The sequence below is a fragment of the Salmo trutta genome, chromosome 36, assembly GCF_901001165.1.
Source record: "Salmo trutta chromosome 36, fSalTru1.1, whole genome shotgun sequence".
Classification (NCBI taxonomy): domain Eukaryota; kingdom Metazoa; phylum Chordata; class Actinopteri; order Salmoniformes; family Salmonidae; genus Salmo; species Salmo trutta.
Genome location: NC_042992.1, coordinates 36,157,342 through 36,184,229, shown reverse-complemented (window position 1 = coordinate 36,184,229; position 26,888 = coordinate 36,157,342). Strand labels below are relative to the sequence as shown.

Here is a 26,888-nt window from a genome sequence, read left to right as displayed (position 1 = left end):
GCTACAGTATGTTCTGCTAGATAGGCCTATTGTCATTTGCTTGTACCTCCGAGGAAACTTGTCTCAACGAACCACGCTGGATTATATCACTGTCTCAAAAGACATAACACCCCTCTCTAAACAGATGAGCATTAAACTAGACGTCTAGCTCCGCCCACCATCGTTGCCGGGGTGAAAGTCCATAGAAGTGTGTGCGTTTGTCTTACAGCTTAACGGAGTAGCCAATAGGGAAGCTGAAATTGAACTATGCTGTTTGTGTGACTTGCAAAGGCATCAACCCCCTCGAGACTGGGGCATGCTAGTTAATAAAATGTTATGTCATCTATCCTCAATTTCCTTTACACACAACTTCATAGAAACTCAATGTAAAGACTGCACATTGGACAAAACATTGCCATTGCTGTGTGCGTGCATGTGGAATAGCTGGGTAGCTGGGTAGGCCCCATGGCAACCTCCATGGCAACCTCCAACCAACCTCCATTCAACCTCACTCAGAGCCCGGGTGTGCTGTCCCCCCCATACTGATGCAGCTTTAGAAAAGGGCCACAAAAGAGGGCCAACAATAAATCATCCCGGCGTTGCTATAGTGCTTGTGTGGTGGTGGTGCTAGGTGCTGATAAACCTGAAGCTAAATGAACCGGGATTCGATTTTACACTCGTTGCTTTTCCAGAAAAGGCCAGGGAAGAAAGAGTTTCGGAGGGCATGACATAAGAGATTACTCTTTTCTTTGGACGGAAGCTGTGATAAAGGTAGCAAAGTAGTAGGTTTGTGTTGTTGTTTGCCTCTGTGTGTGTGTGTGTGTGTGTGTGTGTGTGTGTGTGTGTGTGTGTGTGTGTGTGTGTGTGTGTGTGTAATGTTGCCTTTTTTACTATGCCGTGTGTGTGTGTGTGTGTGTGTGTGTGTGTGTGTGTGTGTGTGTGTGTGTGTGTGTGTGTGTGTGTGTGTGTGTAATGTTGCCTTTTTTACTATGCCTGCAATAGGTGAACAACTGAGTACACCCAAACACACACACATTATTCAATACATCACAAACATAAAGAAAGAAACACTAAACAATGACACTGCTATAGTGTACATGACACAAAAGGAAAGCATACAGTGAATCAAATCAGATATTCATTCTAGAGCGGAAATTGTCAGTAAACTCCTACCCCCTTATCACTATTGACATTTTGAACGTTCCAGGAAGACTTGCCTTTGAATTATTCTCACAAGCTGGGAGTTCAAGCCCGGAACCCCATAACAAAGAAGTACCATCCTCATAGAAACATTAGGCTACTAGTAATTCTATTTCTACGGCCATTCTCTCGTGTATGGAAACCCTCTTCTCCTTCCAGATAGTGTCTTTCGTATTTGTTTGCTTTCTTGCCACAGAAAGTGAGAGGCCAGACGGGGCACCGGTTCTCTTTCAGCTCGTCAACTAAATGGCAATTAGGCTATTACAGCCTAATGCTGTTCGCCCTCGTGGTGCTCTTCACAAACAAAGCCTGCTCTACACATGATCTGACTACTATGCACTGGCATTCTTTGAACTCAAGAGATAAAGGGTTTCTTCCAAGCAGGCTATTTAAAAAACTTTTTCTTTAGAAAGACGAGGGCTCTAGAGTACGGACAGACATCTGTTAATGCTTCAAGCACGCACACACACACATTTTAAATACTTTATTTGAATCCACCAATCAAATTGACATTAAAAAAGGATCCAAACATTTCAAAGGTCCCTGTATGTGTGACACTCAAAGGTACAGAAAGCACATCCTTCTCCAAATAGCCAGGCTGCCCACGACAGCTGAAACAGAGCAGTACCTAGCCAAAAGCTTTGCCCTAGTTTTTGTCAGGCCCGCAGTCTGGAGGCCACGCACCGCACGCCTGTGTACGTGGCCGAGACTGCCAAATATCAGCCCCACCAGCTTGCACCTCCACCGAGGCTGTCCAAGCGTGCCACGAGGAGCTGGTATTTAAGAAGCTTCCTGGCAAAGGCCTGCTCCATGGAGCCGTCAAATGAGCAGCCCACTTCCAGAATGAGCCCTTCCCCCTGGCCTCCCCCCACAACAACAATATTTGACACACAGGAAAACACATCATCATCATCATCATCATCGTCACACCAGCTTCCCCTGGTGGTGAGACTACTTCACCTCGCTGGCTATCAGGTCAACAAGGCGGTCATGTCTAGCAATGCACAAATCCTTGAATGACCAGCAGCCATTCACAACATGGGCAATGGACTCCATTACATTTGACTCATGTAGAATACAAAATGGATCATGGTTTGCAGGGTTCCAGAGTGGTAGATTATATTTTGTTGGTAGAACTCGCAGCCTCGCCTTAATAGTAAAGGTGAGAATGTCCTCGCCGACGGCAGTATTCTGGTACATGGAACGGGGAGTCAGAGTGGTCAGCACAGTCCAAAGCAGCGAGTTTCCCCTGCAGCCTCAGGCCAGTCCAGTGTTACAGTAGCTTGATCCGTCTGATACCGAGGAGTGTTGTCCTGGATGTAGGATGAGATGTTTCATCGTGGGTGACAGAAGCCTCCACAACAACGCCACAAGCTGCCACAACTGCATCAGAGGCAGTCACTGTCTCAGTTTGCATATCAGTCCGTGTTCACCTGAGCTCCACTCCAGTCTGGTTGCACAGGTCGTTGAGGTCTGGACAGTCTGGCCAGACACCAAAGCCCGCCGCGCGAGTGTCCAATTTCCCATTGACATTCCTCCTGAAGCCCAGGAAGTTGTCCTCAGTGTCCCTGGCCAGTGGAACCTTCCTCCCCTCTTTTCCCTTACATTCATTTATATAACATTTGTAAAAAGGCTATTTAAATAATGTTTTATTCTAGGTCTCTAGAGTACGGACAGACATCGGTTAATGCTTCAAGCACACACACATGCACACACACACCCCCCCCAAAAAGTGTTAATGACTACACCATTAACACATTCTCCACCTCCAGCTATGACCCTAACTATCATAGTGAGAGTGAGAGCGGTCGGATACAAAACATACAATCCCTCTTCACTGGTATGAATGAACGGGAGAAAGCCCATAGAGAATCCACACGGCCAATCAGAGCCGTAGCCGCCTTATCCTTAGCCGAGACCCTAACAAGCAACAAGCAGCACCTAGCCTTGCGCCTGATCGACTGACTGACTGACAGAGAGACTGCGATAACAAGGGTCTCGCAGCACTGTGGCTTCTATTAGAACAGAACTGCAGCAGTTCCTACTGTCTGTCTGCTCCTAATGAACAACTAGTGGCCAGCAGGAGGCTTGGTGGTGATGCAGTCGGTCTCCATAGAGACCTTGTCTAGGGAAAGAAACATTATAGACAAGAGGAGGAAGAAGAGAGGGGGAGGAGAGAGGAGAGGCAGAGACAGAGTGAGAGTGGCAAGGAGGGAGAGTGACAGAAAGAGGAGAGAGAGAGATTATGTGCTGCAGTATACAATCTGTTGCCAGCAGGTTGCTTTGCTAAAAGCCTGTCAAACCACCAAACCCATGCCTGGCGGTGTCTGGAAGCCAAAGAGGCTCTCTCTATGGCTTGGGCAGTTAGCTGTGAGATAGCGCTATTGTGAGGGGGTAGTTAGAGTAGGGGGTGGGTGGCTAAGGGTCGCGGGGGGTAGTGTAGGGTAGCTTGGATGAGCCATCTTGCCCCGTCTCTAGTCCACGTTGACACACTGCATTCACTTCTTACACGGTCAATATTAACTCACCCATGACAGGGGAGGAAAAGAGTGTTCCTCAAAGGTATGCAGACACGCATGAATACACTCACACACGCATGGGCTCACACACACACACACACACACACACACACACACACACACACAGTAAGGCTTCACAGGAGTGGAAAACAAAAGACAGAGGGCAGACACTGCCTCAGACATTCTTCGTCGGTCAGGTGATCTGCTCCCGCTCTAAAATATTTCCTTAAGAGTACCTCAAATGAACTATGAGGTGCGAGAGAAGCCCATTACATCAGAAAGCACTTGACTTGCAATGCCGTACTTTCATATTTCATAAGAATATCCACTCATGCCAGCTATGGTACCTCACAGTACATTGCCCAGGCTATATTAAGCCTTCAATGGTCATTGGTCAGTATTGTCCGCTTCTGTAAGACCATTGGCTACCGCTGTACTATCAAAAGAAATCGGTCTCCTCTCTCCTCTCATGGCAAACAGAAGTAGGGCCTGCTGAACGTCAATGACTTTCTGAATGAGAAAAGGCCTGGGTGTCTCTGTGTTCATCTCTAAATAACAAAGTGCAGGTAGCTGTGAGTTTATCTGTAAACTCAGCGAGCCGCAGATCCATACGGCTCAATACTGCCACCACTCTGGCCTCCTTCCCGTCTCTCTCCCACAAGCACGTTTACACGTTTTTTTGTGTTTGTTGTCAGTCCTGAATTGATGGACGGCTACGGCTTTTCCCTGTGGCCGACCTGGCTGGGCGGAAAAGATTGGGGGTGACTGGGCGAGAGCAATTAGCTTGAGTGGGCTAAAATGGCTGGGTTCATTACGCAGTGTTTCAAGAAGTTAAGATTTGACTCTTGTTATTGGTCCTGTATGGAATTTAGTGTGTCACTTATTGCCATAATTAAGAGATACCGAAAACAAAAATGGACTGCTTGGTTGGCATCGGTTGGTGGCCATTTTGTAGGATAACGCTAGAACAAAAAACCAGCAGGAAACAGCTAGCTTCATAATGTATGTTTGTTGGTGAGGATTTGTTTGTCGAATGTAATTGGGGTTGAGAAATGGGTTGAAAAATACCAACGCTACACCAATGGAGGTGGAGTTCAAACAGTGACCCAGAAAATAAACTAAATGGTTGTGGTGGTGGAGGAAAGGAGGGGGAGTACGGGGGTGAGGGGGGTTGTCTCTCAGCCGCTCTTCAGAACCTTCACCTTTTATTGCCCTCCCGGGGATCATAATAAGGAACTAATCGATCGTCTTTGAGACACTGGAGGGCAGGCGCTGTTACAGCAGGAAGTTGACACAAATCAAACTCTCCCTAAAACCAGACTGTGTGACCTAGAGCTATTCCAGGAGTGTGGGGGACAGCTTTCTAGCTTGTGTGTGTGTGTGTGTGTGTGCGTGGGGGTTGACATTTACCATGAAAAGCAGCCTAATCCAGGAAACAGAATCTGTTCATCTGGCTCTGTTGCTAGCAGCTCACTTCGCCACATGTTCCTGTTTTGCATCGCGCATAATAGCACAACAGAACGCATTCATAACAGGGATTTCTGGTTAATGATTGAACTTCTTATTTTATTTTTTTTATGTATATAAAGACTTTAAAATCCTAATTGGATAACAAAGACACAGTTGAGAGGAGATAGACAGACGAGTGCTGACAGTATATGCATGACTACCTTTTGAATCCACACCGTTATCACTCGTAATAAACTGAAAGGTAAACAGCGAAATGAACACAGCTGAAGTGCTCTTTCCTGTTTCAAAGCAGAGCCACACTTGCGTTGACATGAGGGGTTTCCAGGTGGAAAGATGTGTTACCTTTTTATTTTGCGGTGCTGTGGACTCAGCAAATGAACGGCGGAGAGCAGACATTTACGGGTTCATTAGCTGATCTTTATGTCCTCGTAAAGATTGAGTAAACGGTCTGAGACTGCGCTAAAATGAAAACCAGCAGACCTCGCTGCTCTATGGACCTGTTCACCCCATACTTCTGGGTAAATACGCTCAATACTTTCAGAAGCATTTGACCCATTTCAGTTCGCCACAAAGGTAGGACATTCTATACCCTCAAAAAGGCCTTCAAGTTCTGACATGGGGGCATTAAAAGGTTTCAGCGTAAGCTTTGATTTAGTCATCCTAACAAACAATGTGTCAAAGTCCAGTCAAGCAGCTCAAACTACCTCAAACTACATCCATATGTGAACAAACACAAGCTGCATAAGCAACATTTGTTACAGTTTGACTGAAATAAGTCCTGCCTCAGGAGTTTTCGCAAAAATGTCAAGTCTCACAAAGGAGAACGGAGAGTTTGACTAATTCCCTCCTCACATACACTGACGATTAATCTACATCAGACTGCATAAATAATACACGAGGCAAGGATCATAAAGAAGCCGATAGTACAGAGACTGACAAAATACTTTTTTTTGTATTTTTTTTTTTTACAAAATACTTTTCTTTTGAGCAAGTGCCAAAAAAATCCACTGTTTTTCCTACAGACGCCCAATAAGACACAACACACTCCAGCTATGACTTCCCCTGCTTCCTGAGAGGAAGAAAGTCAATTGCATGGTTTCCAATGAAAACAGATGCGCTCTGATAGCCTGGCCACGGGACAACAGAGTAAACTTTGCTTTCACCCCTACCTGTACAATCCCATTTACGCCGTTCGGCATGATAAAATAAGATAACCAATGTGCCCCAATTTCGCTGCGGTCTCGGTGTGTGCCTGCGAGCGCTCACACGCTGCGACACATTATGGCTCATTTACTTCATCTCAGACCATTAAATAGTTTACCAGAATACCAATTAAAGCCTGTCTACTTGACTCATTTGCAGAGGCACCTGATGAGCCTAATGTAAAGTTAATGTAACCCTTCAGTGACCCCCCCCCCCAGTCCCCACAAAATACTAAGAAACAACGTGACCAATGTGGTTTTCAACATGTAAAGTTTTCAGTGAATAGCTCAGCTCTGTGGCATCTAAGCCCGTAGTCCGTGACAAGAGTTCTTTCTGCACACAGCCCTCTACGGATTCCCAAATCTACCGTTCGGTATACTACCTGCCCCCGGGTGGGAATTGGGAAATTCCTCAGCCCCGTTAAACAGCTTTGATATGCACTGGAAACCCGAGATTCTTTGTCAGCTCGGAAACCCAATACGCTGGGAAATGGGCTTCACCTGCGAGTCATTTTTGTGAGGAGGGAAACTGAAAGATTTGCTGCAGCACAACAGGTTCCTTCCCTCAAGTCACAGTGGAAATAGGAGGCTGTAACAGGCATGGCTGAACAGAAACAAGCACAGGGTGGTTTTAAGTGCTTAGGCCTGTATAAAACAAGTCTCATATTCAATAGCTCCTCTAGCTATAACAAATAAAGTATCAGTAATCTAGAATTCCCACATCCAGGAGCAGCGTTCTTACTTGACTACCATACATCAAGTCCACTATCCTCACAAATACCATTGGGCCAGTCAAAATGGTGCCCGTATCAACATGAACGGTAGGTCTCTTCAGGGGGCAGCTCTGTGAGGGGAGGATGTTGCTTGTTTAACAGGGGTGGGGAGAGAGGGGAAGGGGGCTTAGAAAAGTTTCAATCCTCAGCAAACCACTGACCCTCTAATTGATATCGTCTGAAGTGGAAAAGTACCGTGCCGTGTTCGCAAATTCACCATTTGGCCGGTTCTGACTTGTCTGAATGACGTTGGAGACGCGCTGTTCCCTTTGTCCTGCCTTTGTACCCGCTTAGCGTTCATTCCACACATCCCCGACTAACTCAGCAACATATTCTTTTTCACAAAGGAACGTTTCAGTGAAGGCTTGAGCGGTCCTTCCTTTCACATTTCAGCTTGCCGAAAAATAACACATTTCCGGCGACAAGGCGATGACCGTTGGTCCTCAAACGTCTCCAGTAAAATGAGTATGAGGACGAGAGTGGAAGAGCGGTTAACAAGTGTGATCTTTAAAGGTTATATAGACTGAATTAGTCCTCCAGACAGTTAATCATTGGCTCATATCACCTAAAGAGAGGTTGATGAGAGAGAGAGAGAGAGAGAGAGAGAGAGAGAGAGAGAGAGAGAGAGAGAGAGAGAGAGAAGAGAGAGAGAGAGAGAGAGAGAGAGAGAGAGAGAGAGAGAGCGAGCACAAAAGAGAAAGAATATGAGGAGACATTTGAACACACACACACACACATATTTCCACAGGCGTCATCAGTTTCACCTTTAATTAATAGCCGGACCAAAACTCTACTGAAGCACTTTTGGCTAGAGGCACATTAAAGCAAGATGAGGCGCTTTCAATCTCAATCATGGGGAAAATGAGAAGGCCTGCCCCGCGGTCGGCTCTAGACGATCCCGCTGAAGAAAATGTGCACTTTCCCAAGAGCTCATTCCCCAAGCCTGAGTAACCCTCCCATGACTCATTGATCTTAATATAAAACAGATCGGATTTCCATTCCAGTAGTAAAATCCCTGGTGGCCAGGTGGGGGGAAATGTTTAATTTGCCTTCCGGCCTCAAAGACGTAGATTCCACCTTTCTGACTTCTCCTGCAGCACATTAATAATGTCTTACTTAGCATTTAGCCTACAGGTGGAAGAGAGGACTGCTTTTTCTGGAAAAACAAGGAAATTAATACTTTTGCTCCCAGGCAGGTATGATTGGCTACTCTCCATGGGGCCTGTACACATTAGGTAGAGTATACAGGATGGATATTGCAGGAAGCAGGCCTTGGGTTCTGTTCAAAGCGCTCATCTCTTTGGCTTGATATGCAACACTCGAGTGCGATTGGGCTCTTCCTGAACACGTGTGGTCCAGATTCGGAGCGTCGTACCGTTCCGCCGGGAGCTGTCAACGACTCAAAGGCATTCCTGCCTGATGAAAAGCTATCGGAGGATGAATGCTGAGAGGATTTGCCAAGTCCTCTTCTCGGAGAGAGAAAACAGGCCTTGGCTTCTTCCTTATATCTTAATATGAGCCAGAGGGAGGGAATGGAGGACGATGGATACTTTTCACCAATATTCATTCCTGATTACTGCATTGCTTGAATAAGAAGAGGGATGTATACTTTGACTGTGACGTGAACAACGACTGGACCAAATCCTCTTAACAGTATTCAGCTTTATATTCCAAGGACTCGATTCAAAGTGTTCACATGAAAACAAGTTACGTAAAGCAGGAGCTAACACCTGGGCCGCGGGGGGGCGCAGACCTTTACAGTACACTGCCGAGGTACACAAACCTCCAAACATGCGGAGAGGCACAAACGCATGAAGCAGCATGCGTGTACACTACGTTTTTTTTTTCTCCGTGGTTTTTACTTTACAGGGTTATTAAATTACCTCTGATCCATGCCACTGTTGCCATCGTGTCACAAGGCACTTCTCATTCACGCTTCAAACAGTCTGCGATCCCCTTCAGCGTGTCAGGATAAAGGCATGGCTTCAATCAGCATCGCTCAAAGCCTTTGTGTTTGGTTCCCCGGGCCTCTAAAAGAGCTATGGCATCCAGGGAGGGGGGCGTGATGGATAAATTAGCTGCTGGTTCAAAGTTTAATTGAATCCAGATTCTAAGCCTCTGCCAGAGTGGTGAAAAAAGTAGCTGTATGCGCCTTTGTCCGGCTTCCATCCAGGCTTTTAACCCTTTTCTTAACAGGAAACTCATGAGTTCTTCAGAGCCAGCTCATTAACCCCATGCAGCCAGGAAGGGCCGTGACATGAAAGAGCTTCTAGGAGCGATGGGTCAAAGGTGACCTGACCACAATGTCATATTGTCTTCCTCACAACATAAAGAAGAGTGGTTCTTTGGGGGGGAGATTTTCTTGTCTCTTGGTAGTCAAGGCGCAATGGAGATTGCATGTGACTTTTGAGGATTTTTTGTCTTTTTAATTGATAACATCCAATTTTATAGACATGGACAGGCAAGTTTTGTGTTGACGTAACAAGATTATTTTCCAAATGTATTTAGCATTCAGAGTTTACGTCATTTGCAATCTTATTCCTTTCATTTACTGTAAGAAAACTTAAGAATGGACCGGTGGGATGTGGAAAAGTTCATGCTCTTTCACCCACACTCAAGCTCATTTATACATATGGCCTTTTCCCCACCCACTTATCTATTGGTGCCGAAAAAATGATGACCTGCCAAATTCCTCCAAAGCTCAGTCTATCTCTCACTGCCACACTGCTGCAAATGTGCCTTTATCTGGAGAAATAAAAGCCATATGTATGAGGGAGGGTGGACGGGTGGGAGGGGCGATTTCACCGCTTCAGTGGCTGATCTACTTCAACCCTCACAGCGCCGCAATTGAATTCCCATCCAACCCTTCCCTTAAGAGGATTTGGGTTCAGGGGAGTCAGGAGGGCGCTGCACTCTGGTTGGGGGGGGGGGGGGGGGGGGGGGGAGTTAGTGGAGAGGGAGTTGCCATAGGGGTGATGACGCGAGTTCCTCTGAGAGCATGATGTTGTGTTGACTATGATGTTGACTATGATGCTGTGTTGACTATGATGCTGTGTTGACTATGATGTTGACTATGATGTTGACTATGATGCTGTGTTGACTATGATGCTGTGTTGACTATGATGTTGACTATGATGTTGACTATGATGCTGTGTTGACTATGATGTTGACTATGATGCTGACTATGATGTTGAATATGATGTTGACTATGATGCTGACTATGATGCTGACTATGATGCTGTGTTGACTATGATGTTGACTATGATGTTGACTATGATGCTGTGTTGACTATGATGTTGACTATGATGTTGACTATGATGCTGTGTTGACTATGATGCTGTGTTGACTATGATGTTGACTATGATGCTGTGTTGACTATGATGTTGACTATGATGTTGACTATGATGCTGTGTTGACTATGATGCTGACTATGATGCTGACTATGATGTTGAATATGATGTTGACTATGATGTTGACTATGATGCTGACTATGATGTTGAATATGATGCTGACTATAATGTTGACTATGATGCTGACTATGATGCTGTGTTGACTATGATGCTGTGTTGACTATGATGTTGACTATGATGTGGCCTATGATGTTGACTATGATGCTGACTATGATGCTGACTATGATATTGAATATGATGCTGACTATGATGTTGACTATGATGTTGAATATGATGCTGACTATGATGTTGACTATGATGCTGACTATGATGCTGACTATGATGCTGACTATGATGTTGACTATGATGCTGACTATGATGCTGTGTTGACTATGATGCTGACTATGATGTTGAATATGATGCTGACAATGATGTTGACTATGATGTTGACTATGATGCTGACTATGATGCTGAATATGATGTTGAATATGATGCTGACTATGATGTTGACTATGATGCTGACTATGATGCTGTGTTGACTATGATGCTGACTATGATGTTGACTATGATGTTGACTATGATGCCGACTATGATGTTGACTATGATGTGGACTATGATGTTGACTATGATGTTGACTATGATGCTGACTATGATGCTGTGTTGACTATGATGCTGAATATGATGTTGAATATGATGCTGACTATGATGTTGACTATGATGCTGACTATGATGCTGTGTTGACTATGATGCTGACTATGATGTTGAATATGATGCTGACTATGATGTTGACTATGATGTTGAATATGATGCTGACTATGATGCTGTGTTGACTACGATGCTGACTATGATGTTGACTATGATGCTGACTATGATGTTACCTATGATGCTGACTATGATGCTGACTATGATGCTGTGTTGACTATGATGCTGACTATGATGTTGAATATGATGCTGACTATGATGCTGACTATGAGGAGGAAGGGGGAAATAAATGGCGAGAGGTTGATGAAGGGAGCGAGGACACACAGTCAGTACCGGTAGAGGGAGGAGGAGCAGGAGGAAACATTAATGGTGTAAGGGAGGGATGGATGACTCGGATCGAGGGCGTCAGGTGGTGATCTCTGATCACATTATACAGGGCTAATACCAGCAGAGGACACAAACCGACGCTGGCTCAAATAAATAACTGGAGCATCGACCCTGTCTCAGCACCACCTGCAAGAACAATGATCCAGGACCAGGGGGGTTAGTAATTACCTGGTTGGGGTAACCATGCCCCGTCGCTACGTTCAAACACTGATCCAGAGACAGGTCTAAAGTTTCACACTGAGGCACCAGACCTCACCGCAAGCTACAAATGTTGACTGCACTATGAGGTAAGATGGAAACAATAACAACCTTAAAGGCATGCTCAAGTCAAGAGGCAACTTATGAAGTGTGGGAAGCCAATATTAATGTAATAGCCAATTAATGAGGCATGATCCCAGCAAGGCCCTGGGAGCTGGGATAGTGGCCTTATAGGTTTGCACGGTCACAGACTACTCAACAGTGCATCATAGAGACATTAAAACATTGACCTAAACCTCAGACGGCCAGGTGCTCATAGAACAAAGCTGCTCTCTAACGCCACAGCTTTAAATATGTTTTGGTAACTCTGCGGTGCTGGGGACACACCTACTACCCTTTCACACAGTTACACAATTACTGGGTGGATTATCAGTTTAGGAGGTCACCCGGGGTATAGTGGCACATGCTGAAGATTAGCTGCTACGGCCAGCATTCAGGGAGCGATTCACAGGAAGAGATCAAACACCACTCTACAGAGAGGAAGCCATTTGAATGCGTGTGTGAGACGCTTGACAGAACAATACCGCTCCATCCGATTCGGTTTCCACGTTTGTTGAAACAAACTGCTCCACAACAAAAGGGAAATCATTTCCTCCTCATGTTTTACATGTGCACCCCAGCTGCTGGGAGACAACTGGGTAACAATGTAGCCGCAGTTAGTTCACAAAGCAGGGGTAAACAACTCACAAGGCTCTGGACAATATCATCGACACATTACGTAGACAACTTTTGTAAACCAGCCACAATAGACCAGCCTTTTCCGGTCTCAGTTTATTGTACTTCATGCAATAAAGTTATCAAATGACAAAGGCCATAGGCATATAAGCTACCCTCGGACTATAAATATCAGGGCTTTTACAAAAAGCAGGTTTGCTTGGTTTCTATGGAGCTTTTATGTGACTGTTCAAAGCAGCGCTTTAGCCCTGAGCTCATGTTTGAGAAAGATGAGGCAAAAGGTCTCATTCATATTCCATTCTGTGTAAATAATTGAGTTGTGGCTACAGAAATAGGTCCTGTACGAGTACCACGGCTTGGCTTCTTTCTCAATCTTTAATGATTATGTGGCAGAAAGAGCATTTTCCCCATCAGGGCCCTTGGAGAAGCCCACTTTATCAAGACATAAAACACACATTTGATCAAGAGACATACCCACGCACGCACACACAGCCAGAACTTCCAAAAAGGACCATTTTGTCCTCCGTCAGGAACCACTGATTGTCATCGCTGACAAAACTGTGCAGCTAAAAACAGCTTTAATGTATCTGCCAAACCTCACTCTCGCTACACAGCCCAATTATATCCCTCTGCTGTAATTCCTGAAGAATGTGCGGTTATGAAGTCCGCAGTCTCGCTTTTCCCTGAGTTCCTGAAACAACACAAGGCCCCTGTGCTCCACCCTCTGTCTTACTGCCTCCATATGGATGGGCAGAAGATGCTGAGGATACAGTAGAAGAAGCATTCTGATTGGTCCCAGAGACACACCGAGCACCTGTTCTCTTTGGTTACCTGTAAGTTCAAACACAACATTAGAGCCTTTTGAATAGGTCTCAGTAACTGGTATGCGAAACACTTTGAAATGCCGGACCTCTAAGCAGGAATAGAAGAGATGTATAGTGCTGAAAAGCTGGAGAGCAGAGATTGTGGTGGTACACACCACACTAAAGGGGAGCCACGACTATACCCCACACAAGTACAGATGTCTTTAAAGTATTTGTAGCCTAGACCCCAACAAAACCTGTCAAGATGCCTTATGTGGTCAATAACTCACAATTAGTGATGGGAAGCCACACAAAAAGACAAAAGGGTAACAGAATGCTTCAAAAGACGCCATGAACTCCAGAACATTCTGAGGAGGTTCGGAAGACTGTAAGCCTGTACCTAATATCCAGGCCCAGGCACTGGCTGGCAGGGTAGGTCATGTCTGGTATTTGACTAAGCCTTGGTGTTGGATGCGTTCTGGGAGACAGCCACGAGGCTCCGTTTTCTCTAGAGGATATCCTGGGTCTGGAGTCAGGGAAGTCGGCCATCATTCCAGCCAGCCACTGAATCACTTGATTAAACAAATTATTGTCATCAAAGTCATCAAGCCTCACTCCTCCAGGCTAACCGGTTTAAGCATAGCATGACAATGCCAAGATTAAAAAAGCAATTACCTTGGCCCAGTCTCTCCGAAATCTGGGATGGGAGAAAACGGAGATATGATATACACACTATCAAAAGGTGACAGACTGGGAAAGTGGATTTCCAATGAGGTCACTGGGGGCCAGAATTTGTGGAACGCCATCCACAAAACTCTTGTTTGTTTGGAGGCTTTCCTTGAAATGTTCCACCCGTTAAGACTTTGCGGTCGCCTCAAAGGGAGAGTGAGGAAATTAGCGTGTCAGTGGCATTTGCATTTAAAATCAAAATGGATTCCATCTCACACGGTTCTTTAACGGCTCCTCCCCCGTTTAATAAAAGTGCCCTCCTCTCTCTTGGTAATGGGAGCATTTCGGGACACTGGACATGGCTGGACACCTGAGTCAGAGATGGCACTATATCAGGTTTTGTTCAGCTCTAAAAATGATACAAGTGTACCGTTGTTCATGCTTCTATACCAACGTGAACAATTTTCCAGTTTATCTACTGGACTATTTGGACAGTGTGTCTGCCACCGCTGCCCTGGAGAATCAAACTAAAGAACATCTGAAAAGGGCTTTTCAGTCATGACAGGAGATTCAGGAAGCTGTATGCTTGCTTCTAAAAACGCCTAGGATTGAGGATAATTGTCACGGTCGTCATAGGAACATTCAGACCAAAGTGCAGCGTGGAATCGGTTGGACATCTTTTATTTATAGGTGAACCGGCAAAAAAATAAACAATAAAGAACAGAACGAACATGGCGCTATGCAGTGCTCAAGGCAACTATACACAAACAAGATCCCACAACCAACAGGTGGGAAAAAGCTGCCCAAATATGATCCCCAATCAGAGACAACGATAGACAGCTGCCTCTGATGGGGAACCATACCAAGCCAACCTAGAAAGTAGAATGCCCACCCTAGTTACACCCCGACCTAACCAAAATAGAGAATAAAGAATCTCCAAGGTCAGGGCGTGACAATAATAGAATGTAGCTATTTTACAAAACACAAAAGGTTTAAAACGTCTTTGTACAACTGAACCAAATCTGAATGGGCGGCATTTTTCCGGAGGGCAAGAGCTGTGCCTTGGAGGGCAATTACTAGTTTGAAAAACATTTCCCTATGGTACGGTGTACCTAGACAGAGAACTAAAGTACTTCCTGTTTTTGTCAAACTGTTCCTATGACAACCACTACTCTTTGCTGAATATTCATGACTGCTCCATTAAATTCAATGCCAATGAGTAGAAACGTTTACACATGACCACAGCATTTGGATGAGAGGTGCTATTTTGAAAGCCTCTAACGAATCTTTGCGGAAGTTCCTCAAAACCCTCTGGAATCTGGGAGATTTCTCATGAAAAACAACATGAAATTAGAGTGTCGCACTGAATCAAGTCAGGGTTTATAATGGAAACACCAGATATTAAAGTACATTTTTCTGCTTGGCGGAGCACAGTACAGATTTCAATTAGGTGCTTTTTAGAACAGATAAAACATGCTCATAAATATGAGTGAGCACAGCTGTGTTAAATGTGACATGTTTTCCAGAGCAATCTTGGGAGTGGGATGGAAAAATTCAACTGAAGTCATGACTTCTTCATATATCCCCCATTTTTGGATAACACCCCGCAGACGAAGCACATTCCCACTCAGATCCTTGTCTATACAGGAGAACAGAGCCAATAGGGAGGAGAGGTTTCACAGGCAGCAGATATACAACAGCAGACCAACAAGCTTGACCACAAACTATGAAACTCTGAGCTAATAACATTTCTGTAACTTAGTGTGGCGGGCGTGTGCCCAAGTCCGAGCAAGGAGATGGAGAGTGTTGGTCAAAGTTTCTGTTATTAATTAAGTGACATGAGAGTAACTCCGTGCCACATAAAATATGATTTGTACACCATCACTGTAACGATGTACGCTGAGAGTCGGGAAGCAAGTTCAGGGAGTGAGTGTTTTAATAATTAAATTAAAACAAACACGTAACACAAACAAAGCACAAACATGACCCAGGAACAGAAACAATGACAACTGCGGAAGAAAGCAAAGGTTTCTCCGTCCGCAGGACGCCGACCAAGATGACGATCCTGAGGATCAGGAGCGGACTGGTCACCTCTGCTAAGGCGCGGGAACCTGTCGATCCAGCTGAGGCGTGGGAGCATGGCGACCTAGAGCTCCGGAGAGAGAGTATACTTGACAATACCCCCTCCCCGGTGCGTTCAGCTCCAGCTACTGGACGCCAACCACAGGGACGAGCTCGGGTATCTGGAGAGGACTGGTCGCCTCCGCTGAGGCACAGAAACCTGATGAACCGGCTGAGGCGTGAGAGCCTGATGAGCCGGCTGAAACCTCCCCGATGGCCTCGGTCGAGGCACGGGAACCTGTTCACCCAGCTGAGGCATGGGAGCCTATCGAGCCAGCTGAGGCATGGGAGCCTATCGAGCCCGCTGAGGCATTGGAGCCTATCGAGCCCGCTGAGGCATTGGAGCCTATCGAGCCCGCTGAGGCATGGGAGCCTATCAAGCCAGCTGAGGCATGGGAGCCTATCGAGCCCGCTGAGGCATGGGAGCCTATCGAGCCAGCTGAGGCATGGGAGCCTATCGAGCCAGCTGAGGCATGGGAGCCTATCGAGCCCGCTGAGGCATGGGAGCCTATCGAGCCCGCTGAGGCATGGGAGCCTATCGAGCCCGCTGAGGCATGGGAGCCTATCGAGCCCGCTGAGGCATGGGAGCCTATCGAGCCAGCTGAGGCATCGGAGCCTATCGAGCCAGCTGAGGCATGGGAGCCTATCGAGCCAGCTGAGGCATGGGAGCCTATCGAGCCAGCTGAGGCATGGGAGCCTATCGAGCCAGCTGAGGCATGGGAGCCTATCGAGCCCGCTGAGGCATGGGAGCCTATCGAGCCCGCTGAGGCATGGGAGCCTATCGAGCCCGCTGAGGCATGGGAGCCTATCGAGCCCGCTGAGGCATGGGAGCCTATCGAGCCAGCTGAGACCTCCCAGGTAGCTCCGGCTCCAACACCCGGACCCGACATCACCTCCAACACAAAAAAAAACAACAACAACAGAAAAAAAACACTCCCTGATGCTTCCCTTTGTTGAGTCGTCATTCTGTAACGATGTACGCTGAGAGTCGGGAAGCAAGTTCAGGGAGTGAGCGTTTTAATAAATAAATGTAACCAACACGTAACACAAACAACGGACAGTCATGACCCAGGAACAGAAACAATGACGACAGGGGAAGAAACCAAAGGGAGTGACATATAAAGGGCAGGTAATCAAGGAGGTGATGGAGTCCAGATGACTGTCATTATGTGCAGATGCGCGTAACGATGGTGACAGGTGTGCGCCATAACGAGCAGCCTGGTGACCAAGAGGCCGGAGAGGGAGCAAACAATGAGCGAATGCGTTGCATGACAATAAGTCCAAAATAGCGTTCAAAATATCAACGGGAGATAATAGCATGCAATTTAATTTTTGGATCATTAATTTTTCATTTCATTGCAATGATTCAAAGCAGAAATTGCTTTTTTGCCCCAATACAATGGGCATTTCTCTTGGCAACTGAGATTTACTGGGGATAGTATTAGGCACATGTGTGATCATGTGCTCAAGCCAAACACTTAACTTTCATTACTGTCCTAACTAGCTTAATCCAGCGCCATCCTGCTCGGCACATAGGTCTGCCCCCCCTCCCCCTCCCCCCCAAGTCAGACGTCCTCAAGCATTCCTCGCAGTAAAGCCCCAGACGGAGGGAGACCCGTTCGCCAAAATTCACACTCTCCTCTTCATTTAAAGTGTAACCAGGCTGCAGGCATGGTAGTACAGGAAGAAAGCAGACAGGTTAAACACAGGGTTTTCCCCCCTGCTTCCACGTTAATAAAGGTGAGGAGTCACTAGTTTGTCAAATTGTGTCTCCTTGCTGTCTACATATGCATGGTGGCAGGGGCCAAAGTTAAACCACCGTCCATGTGCTGCCTCTCCCTAATGTGTTTCCCCATGCCTTGAAGGCTGGACTTTGTCTTTAATAAAGACAAACAAACACACACACACACAACCTCAGCCTCATGAAAGAATCCCTTCCAAATAGTCAAGAGAGGGTGGGGGGGAAGCTGTTCCTTTCAAACAAACGCACATACGTCCTGCCGATGCTCGCGAGGTATACACAAACACTCCCTTCTTCAGACACTCCCTTGTCAGCAAAGCAGAGTGTGGTGCTGCATCTCTCTTCTTAAAAAAAACATTATTTTCAGCTGTCTAAAAGGGAATAATAATCCAACTGTTCTCAGGGTAACTTAAGACGCAGCGGTTATGACAAGCAGCGTCTTAGCCTTGGGGGTTGTCTACAAAGCAGGGCTGCGTGCGTGGCTGATGACAAAAGAAGAGCGCATGGGGACAGATGCTTTCCTTCAGAGGCCCAAGGAGCCCGGACCTGCAGAGTCCATTAGAGATTACATAACGCTTGGCAGAAAGGGAGATTGAAAATGCTAACTTTGAAAGGACACACCCCTCACCCCGTTTGACCTAAAATCATGAAATTAGGCACATCCCTCTCCTTACGAGGAACAAATGTCTCAGGGACCCATAAGGTCAGCCATGATGGATTTTCCGCCATTTCGAATTTTGGGCTAAACTTTTAAAACGCTACTCTTCTGGCAACGAATGACCGATCTGCACGAAACTTGATGTTTGGCATCTATAGGCAAAGGTCTCTCAATGCAATATTTTCCCGACTAGTACCTAAAACCACAGGCCACTATTGACCAATAAACATTCCTCTGGCACATAAATGCATATAAATCAGTCAAGTATATTCATATTGCAACAACACAGTTGCAAACACTATAACTGCTGCTATAACGGGAACATTTTTATATGTTTGACTCAGAGTGATGAAATTTGGCACACATGCTCAGGGATATGAGTCTAGCTAACCAACGCGATATCACAGACACCACTGGCCTGATTTTGACAAAACTTGGGTGAATGATGAGTCTTGCCATAGAGATCTGGTATTTACAAAATTACACTGATTGGCCCTTCGGGGGCGCTGCATAATTTGTGGGGGACGACATATTTACTGTTCATTCTTGTTTATTCAATATTTTTTAAATTATAGATGATGCACTTTTTTATAAAAGGAGGATGGATAAAGCCCTCTTATAGTCACTTTAAAAGAGACTGCGAGTCTGGTTCTAAAACGGCACAGAGTCAGGGTGTACAAATATTCCGGTCAAAACATTCAGAGAAGTTGCAAGAATCTACAGGAATATCAATAAAGTTGGTTGAAAATTGTATACGGTATCTAGAGAAATAGGAAATGAAAAAGGCCTGGCATCTGTGGCTCTGGGCCTGCTACTGAAAGCAGTTTGTGTATTGATGTTGCTATTGTCTTCTTTAATACAGAAGCCAAAGACAGCCTCAGGTGTGGAGCTGGCAGGAGTGTGGGTTGATCTAGCGGTCAGCTAGCAACCTGTGCTACTCGGGCACAACATTACTTCAAATCAGTGAACGCAAAACAAATGGCCAACAAAATGAAGCTCTGAGGTGCTGTGTAGTTCTACCCATGGATACATCTCCCCTGACCTCTTTGTTTATGTGCCAGTGTTATTTAAGGGCACGGGATCATAAAGCATACAATACACATCTATAAGCACATCATAAACATTGCTTTATTGCTACACAGCATTATTACAACTTAATGTAGGTATGCATGCATTTACGGTGTGCTTATAGATGTGTAACTCCTTATGATATACAGTTTGTAAACAATCACATATTTTGTTATATACAAAGTGTATAGATCACCTCAAAAGTGGAATGGAATTTTAGTGTTTTTCCCACTTATTTTCCTTGAATGTCCCAAGATTCCTTGGCCAATTCCATTTTTGAGTTATTCCTTTGAGGTCCTGCATCAGACACTGAGACAGTGCTACCCTCGCATAAATCATCCACTTGAAAGGAGGTGAAGAACCCACGCTTCCCACCAATACCTGACAAAAATTGACATGCTCCCACATCTGGCAACTAGCGGGAACCAAAAACATAGCTAGGGCCCAACCTTCTTCGCATCCGGGTTCCAGGAAATAAAGTCACTGGGGGAAAGAATTGCAGCGTGCATTATATATCACCTTCGACTACGGCTCTGTCCAAATTGACACACTATTCCCTATACATAGTGCACTACTTCTGATGAGGGCCCATGGAGCTCTGGTCGAAAGTAGTGCACTATACACAGAATAGGTTGCCATTTGGTCCCATTTTGCTCAGTTGGTAGAGCATGGCACTTGCAACGCCAGGGTTATGGGTTCAATTCCCACGGGGGACCAGTACGAAAAAGTATGAAATGTATGCATTCACTACTGTAAGTCGCTCTGGATAAGAGCTTCTGCTAAAGGACAAAAATGTTCATGTAATAGACAATTTGGGACAAAGACCCCAACTGAAATGTCTTATCTAAAGGGTACAGTAACGACTGTGCTTGATGGCGTGTGGTAATTAACTGCAGGTTGGCATTTATTGTTATGAATCTTGCCCTGGAGGCATCTCTGTAGAGTAGCTGGCACAGTTACAAAGTCATAAAATCTGATTTTAAACACAACCCTAACATTAACCACACTGTTAACCCTAATGCCTAACCTTAAATTAAGACCAAAAAGCTCATTTCCCCCCAGGAATTTAAACAATAGAGTCAATTTTGACTTTGCAGCTGGCACATCTAGCGGAATTAGCTCAGTTCTGCCTCCAAGGCAAGAATCATGACAATAAACGTTAACCTGATAATTAACACATAGATTTGCCTGGTGGTTATCAGCCAAACCACTTGATTGCCATGTCAACAGGGGTGCCAACATTGAGAATCAATGTCACGCGTCAACTTTCATTGAGGCGGATATATGCCTCTCACTGCTGCAGGGTACACACAGATAGACAGAAGCTATAGATTGATAGGGGAAGGGAGAAGGAGGGGGTTTATGATAGTCAAACATACATGGTGCTGTAGCAATTTATGTGTGCCGTTGCCATGCCCACAAAGCCATGGATCATACCTTGGTAGGCTACAACCCAAAGGACCAAGGGGTCAAAGAAAATGACAGGTTGAGGAGCTCTCTTCATAACTGCCTGATGACAATGTTCTTCAAAACAACACAAATACAAAGTAACATGGCCACTTTAGTGTTTTTGTGAGCTTTGACTTTCTCTCCAGTAGTATCCAGCGGAGGGAGACCTTATGAGTCAAGCAGACACAAGGGCTTCTGGTTCTGAGGCTCATCTATTAAAAACATGCACTCTGGGGGTGACATCATGCAAAACAATGACTCATTAAAACACTGGTGGCTGAATCAGCTAATTGGAGAACCATTCAGAGAGGAACGGAGCCAAGTGACAAGTCTGTAAGCCACAGAGAAAACAGCGGGACACTTTCAATAAAAGTTCAGTTACAGCACCAAATACATGAAAGACACAAATGCACAATTATATTTTTCCAAGTCCATTCCAGCATTCTAGACATTTTGTGGGATAATCAGTGGGCCCCAATTATAATACCAAACGTGAGGATATTGAAACAGCATAATCACATAATAGTACGTTTGGATATCTATAATAAAACAAATACCATACATGTCTCTAATATGTTTGGCTCTAATGCTGACTTTCCACTGTAACACCAGTGTTACACTTAAGCCATAAGGCCCATGGGGGTGTGGTATACGGCCAATATACTAAGTCTAAGGGCTGTTTTGGCACGACGCAACGCTGAGTGCCTGGATACAGCCCTTAGCCGTGGTATATTGGCCATATACCACAAACCCCCGAGGGGCATTATTGCTATTATAAACTGGTTACCAACGTAATTAGAGCAGTAAAAATACATGTTTTGTCATACCCGTGGTACCAAGGCTTTTAGCCAATCAATATTCAGTGCTCGAACCCACCAGTTTATAACAGTGTATATACACCCGTATGTTGCACTAGGGAAATTGTGTTTTGAGGACTAGTGAAGAGCAGCATCAACAGCATCGGTGTAATCAAAACAGTATGCCTTGTGAGGTGTTAAAGTTCATATCTAAATCACATCTAAACACCAGCTGAAAAGTACCAGTGGCCTGGCTTTGGCCCCACCACCCACGTGAGAGCAGGTCTGCCAGAGCCATGGTCCAATGAGACACGGATACAGCCCGTGTAGATGGAAACAGACAAGTCTGAGCCTTTTGAGTAATACACTAGGTAAACAACCTATTGTTACACTGCCATAAACACCTCATTTAGCCCTCACTTAAGTCTTCGTAAGCATTGCAGTATCTTATTGGGTTGCCTGGAGTTGCGTCTTACTCTGGTAACCAAAACGGTCAACGGATCATAACGTAGCATAAGGATGTATGATGCAGGTTACTTTCCTGGTTTGGTTTTTGAGTACGCTGGGCACGTTTACGCAGGACAAAATGATTTTGGAAAGGCTGCATGCAGCAATAGCGTTTATTTGCGTTTCCCAATAATAACCGACGAATTGGCCATTGCATCTAGACGACAAAAGCTTCGTGAATGGAACAAGGCTGGGTTTTATTACCTCCAAAGGCAAACTGATAACAGATAACGTCAGCTTATAATAAGCAGTGATTTGTAAAAATGATTCTCGTTGTCATGTCCATCCAGAAAGGGTTCCTCTATTTTTGACCAGCAACCTGCCACGTACGTAGAAATGATAGTTTTGGGGGTGTTAAAATACTGAAATTAAACTAGACAAACTCTAAAAAGAACATGTATCTCTTCAAAGCAAACTATGAACGTTGAAACATTGTCAGCATAGACAAACTTGACCGGCCAAGAAGAATATAGGTAATACTGACTACAGTTCAAGAAATACCTCTGTCCGAAATGAAATTCACATTGCTCTTAAGTTGTGATACGATAGGCTACAATGTGTCACATTCAGTACAATAGGCTACAGTCACACTTGCTTCAAGTACGTTGCAGTGTAACATACAAGTGTGAGTGGTCCCACATTCAAAGTTGTTTTCTCCCCCAATCTAACGTTACCCCGCAAGCAAATCGACATTGTTCACTTTTAAAAACTTACCCTTTCCCCCGAGAGAAAGGCCGTCATGCCGAGGGTCAAAATTATCCAAATGTTCCTCATTATTCCTTCAATACAAATGTGTAGACACAGCCAAAAAGACCAAATATTCTTCCTTCTCTCCCTTCCCTCTTCTGTTTGCGACTATCCCCCTCTCCCCTTGCACCCTCGCTCCAGTCCTTGCGTTTCTCTCACTCTAGAGTGGAACACCGGATACGTGTTGCGTTTTATTATTCCGCCACGCACTTTTTCCTACAAAAAAAAAATATATATCTTGAGTCAAATTGCTGCGTAGGACATTTGACTTGGTTGTTTCACAGTTGAATCCGGACTTCTATTCACTTATAGTATAGTTCCGTTAAACTCGTTACGATTCGGCCATTTCACTGAAACTCAACAGTGTGCGGAGAGAGAGAGTCGGGAAGAAAACACAGGTCAGATAAGGAAGCAATGATTGACAGTTACTCCGAACATCATAACAACGCACTGCCATCAAATGAAATGTCCCATTGCTTGCACCGAGATGTACTTTATTGACATTTCAGTCATTTAGCAGACGCGCTTATCCAGAGAGAGTTTCAGTAGTGAGCGCATACTCTTTTAATAAGTAGTAGTCCCCAATGGGTATCGAACCCACAACCGTAGCTTTTGCAAGCACCAAGCTCCATCAACTGAGCTACACGGGACATGATTTACATAAAATACCATTTAATAGCTTACATAATGATAAAATATTGTTTCATGTTCCAGAAAAGTACAGTTACCATTAGTCAACTATAATATAATTTATCATCTTAATTTGTTGGTTATAATTCTCTGCATCTTCTCTCCAATGGAGAGGCATAAGTAACCATGAATTCACTGCAGTCATCTCGTCAGACCTATTCATTCCCCCTTAACAAAGTATTACTTTACTGAAATGACTGTGACAGCTTGAAATTATAATTGTGCTACTAACTGTTTTTCCTGATGGCCTCGATAGTCTAGTAGAGGATCATTTTAAGCAATTTTCCAGTCTGTCCATTTCTATGGTTAATTTCCATGCAAAGTCTCCCCCTGCTGGTATAATTCACTCCTAAAGCGATATTAAATGGGATCCAGTTTTAGTAGGCCTACGGTATGAATCATAGAATCATATCACGCATAAATGACAGTATTTGAATCTTGAATGAGCACTTTGTTTAAATTGTTTGACATTCTCATACTGTGAATGGCAAACATTGCTTCTAACTTACAAGTAACCATGCATTCATACTTTGTATCAGGCTATAAGCTTGTACATTGCCTTTCTCGCACAAATCAAATCACATTTTCTTTGTCACGTGTGCCGAATACAACGGGTGTAGATTTTACAGTGAAATGTTTGCTAACGAGTCCTTCCCAACGAGTAAAACTTGTTTGTATAAAAATAATAATTTGAGGAATACAATACACAAGAATAAAGCTAAATACAGGGAATTTTTAACATGATTTTTGAATTACTACCTTATCTCTGTACCCCACACATACAATTATCTGTAAGGTCCCTCAGTCGAGCAGTGAATTTCAAACACAGATTCAACCTCAAAGTCCAATGCCTCGCAAAGAAGAGCACCTATTGGTAGATGGGTAAAAATAAACCAAGCAGACAATAAATAACCCTTTGAACATGGTGAAGTTATTCATTACACTTTGGGTGGTATATCAATACACCCAGTCACTACAAAGATACATGCGTCCTTACTAACTCAGTTGCTGGAGAGGAAGGAAACCGTTCAGGGATTTCACCATGAGGCCAATGTTGACTTTAAAACTGTTATAGAGTTTAATGGCTGTGATAGGAGAAAAATGAGGATGGCTCAAAAACATTGTAGTTAATCCACAATGCTAACCTAATAGACAAAGTGAAAAAAAGGAAGCCTGTACAGAATACTAATATTCCAAAACATGCATCCTTTTTGCAAAAAGGCACTAAAGAAATACTGCAAAAAATGTGGCCAAGCAGTTAACTTTTTGTCCTGAGTACAAAATGATTGATTGTTCAGGGAAGAGTACCACTCTCCATATTTTCAAGTATAGTGGTGTCTGCATCATGTTATGGGAATGCTTGTAATTGTTAAGGACTGGAGAGTTTTTAAGGATAAAAAAGTTAGTGAATGGAGCTAAGCACAGGAAAATTCCTAGAGGAAAACCTGGTTCAGTCTGCTTTCCATCAGACACTAGGAAATTAATTCCCATTTCAGCAGGACAATAGCATAAAACACAAGGCCAAATCTACACTGGAGTTGCTTACCAAGAAGACAGTGAATGTTCCTGAGTGGCCAAGTTACAGTTTGACTTAAATCTGCTTGAACATCTATGGCAAGACCTGAAAATGGTTGTCTAGCGATGATCAACAACCAATTTGTCAGCGCTTGAAGAATTTTGGAAAGAATAATGGGCAAATGTTACACAATCCAGATGTGGAAAACTGTTAGAGACTTACCCAGAAAGAATCACAGCAGTAATCACTGCCAAAGGGGATTCTTATCTAATCAAGATATATTAGTGTTTAAGTTCTCAGAAATGTTTTCCCCATTTTGACGTTAACAGAGAATTTTGTGCAAATCGTTGACAAAAAAACATGACAATTAAATCCATTTAAATCACACTTTGTAACACAACAAAATGAGGAAGAAGTCAAGGGGTGTGAATACTTACTGAGGGCACAGTATACAGTCTTGTTAGTGTGCATAGAGTCAATGCAAGATAGGGTCAATGCAGATAGTCTGTGTAACCTTTTCATTTACATTTTTAGCAGCCTTATGGCTTGGTGGTAGAAACCGTCTCGGAGTCTGTTGGTCTGAGAGCCAATGCTCCTGTACCGTTTGCCGGATAGCAGCAGAGTGAACAGTCTATGGCTTGCTGGCTGAAGTATTTGGCCATTTTTCGGACCTTCCTCTGACACTGTCAGATATCGAGGTCCTGGATGGCAGGGAGCTTAGCCCCAGTGATGTTCTGGACTGTCCGAACCACCCTCTGTAGCGATTTGCAGTCGAGGGTGGTGCAATTGCCATACCAAGTGGTGATGCAGCCAGTCAAGATGCTCTCGATGGTGCAGCTGTAGAACTTTTTGAGGATCTGAGGGCCCATGCCAAATCTTTGCAGCCGTCTGAGGGGGAAGAAGTGCGGTCGTGCCCTCTTCATGACTGTGCAGGTGTGTGTGGACCATGTTAAGTCCTTAGTGATGTGGACGTCTCTGACCACCTCCCAGTAGGCTGTCTCATCGCCGTCGGTGATCAGGCCTACCACCGTCAGGTTGTCAGCAAACTTGATAATGGTGTTGTAGTCGTGCGTGGCCACGCACTCGTGGGTGAACAGGGAGTACAGAAGGGGAGAGGCAGTGTAAAGTGCAATAGAGATTGCATCATCTGTGGATCTGTTGGCGCGGTATGTGAAATGGAGTGGGTCCAGGGTGTCTGGGATGATGGTGTTTATGTGTGTCATAATCAGCCTTTCAAAGCATTTAGGCAGGTTACCTTGGAGTTCTTGGGAACAGGGACAATGGTGGTCAGCTTGAAACATGTTGGGATTACCGTCTGGGACAACAGAAGCCTTGTCACCTTGCTTCCAGACTTTTCCAGACTTTTCTCTCAGCTCAGTCTCACTATCAGTTGAGAAAGGACACTGGCAAACTTCTGAGGAGGATTTTTACATAACACTGTTTATATTAGGAGTACAATAGACCTATACCCTTTCGTAGTCAGCACTGTATAACCCTCAAATTTATGAAACACAGTTTTCCTCTTTCCTAATCACAAGCAGGGTGCTCTGCTTTTGGTCGTCTGCTTC

General features: G+C 44.7%; 1 protein-coding gene across 1 annotated transcript in view; it reads right to left on the bottom strand.

Moving 5' to 3' along the window:
* The window catches only part of LOC115175994 (syndecan-2-A-like), a 33,276-nt gene extending 9,689 nt beyond the window's left edge, over positions 1-23,587 (bottom strand). Inside the window, exon 1 of the mRNA XM_029735703.1 lies at positions 23,082-23,587. Within this exon, the coding sequence (XP_029591563.1) occupies positions 23,082-23,141 (60 nt within the window). The 5' untranslated portion in view covers positions 23,142-23,587. The remainder of the gene's footprint in view (positions 1-23,081) is intronic.
* Positions 23,588-26,888: the final 3,301 nt, after the last annotated feature.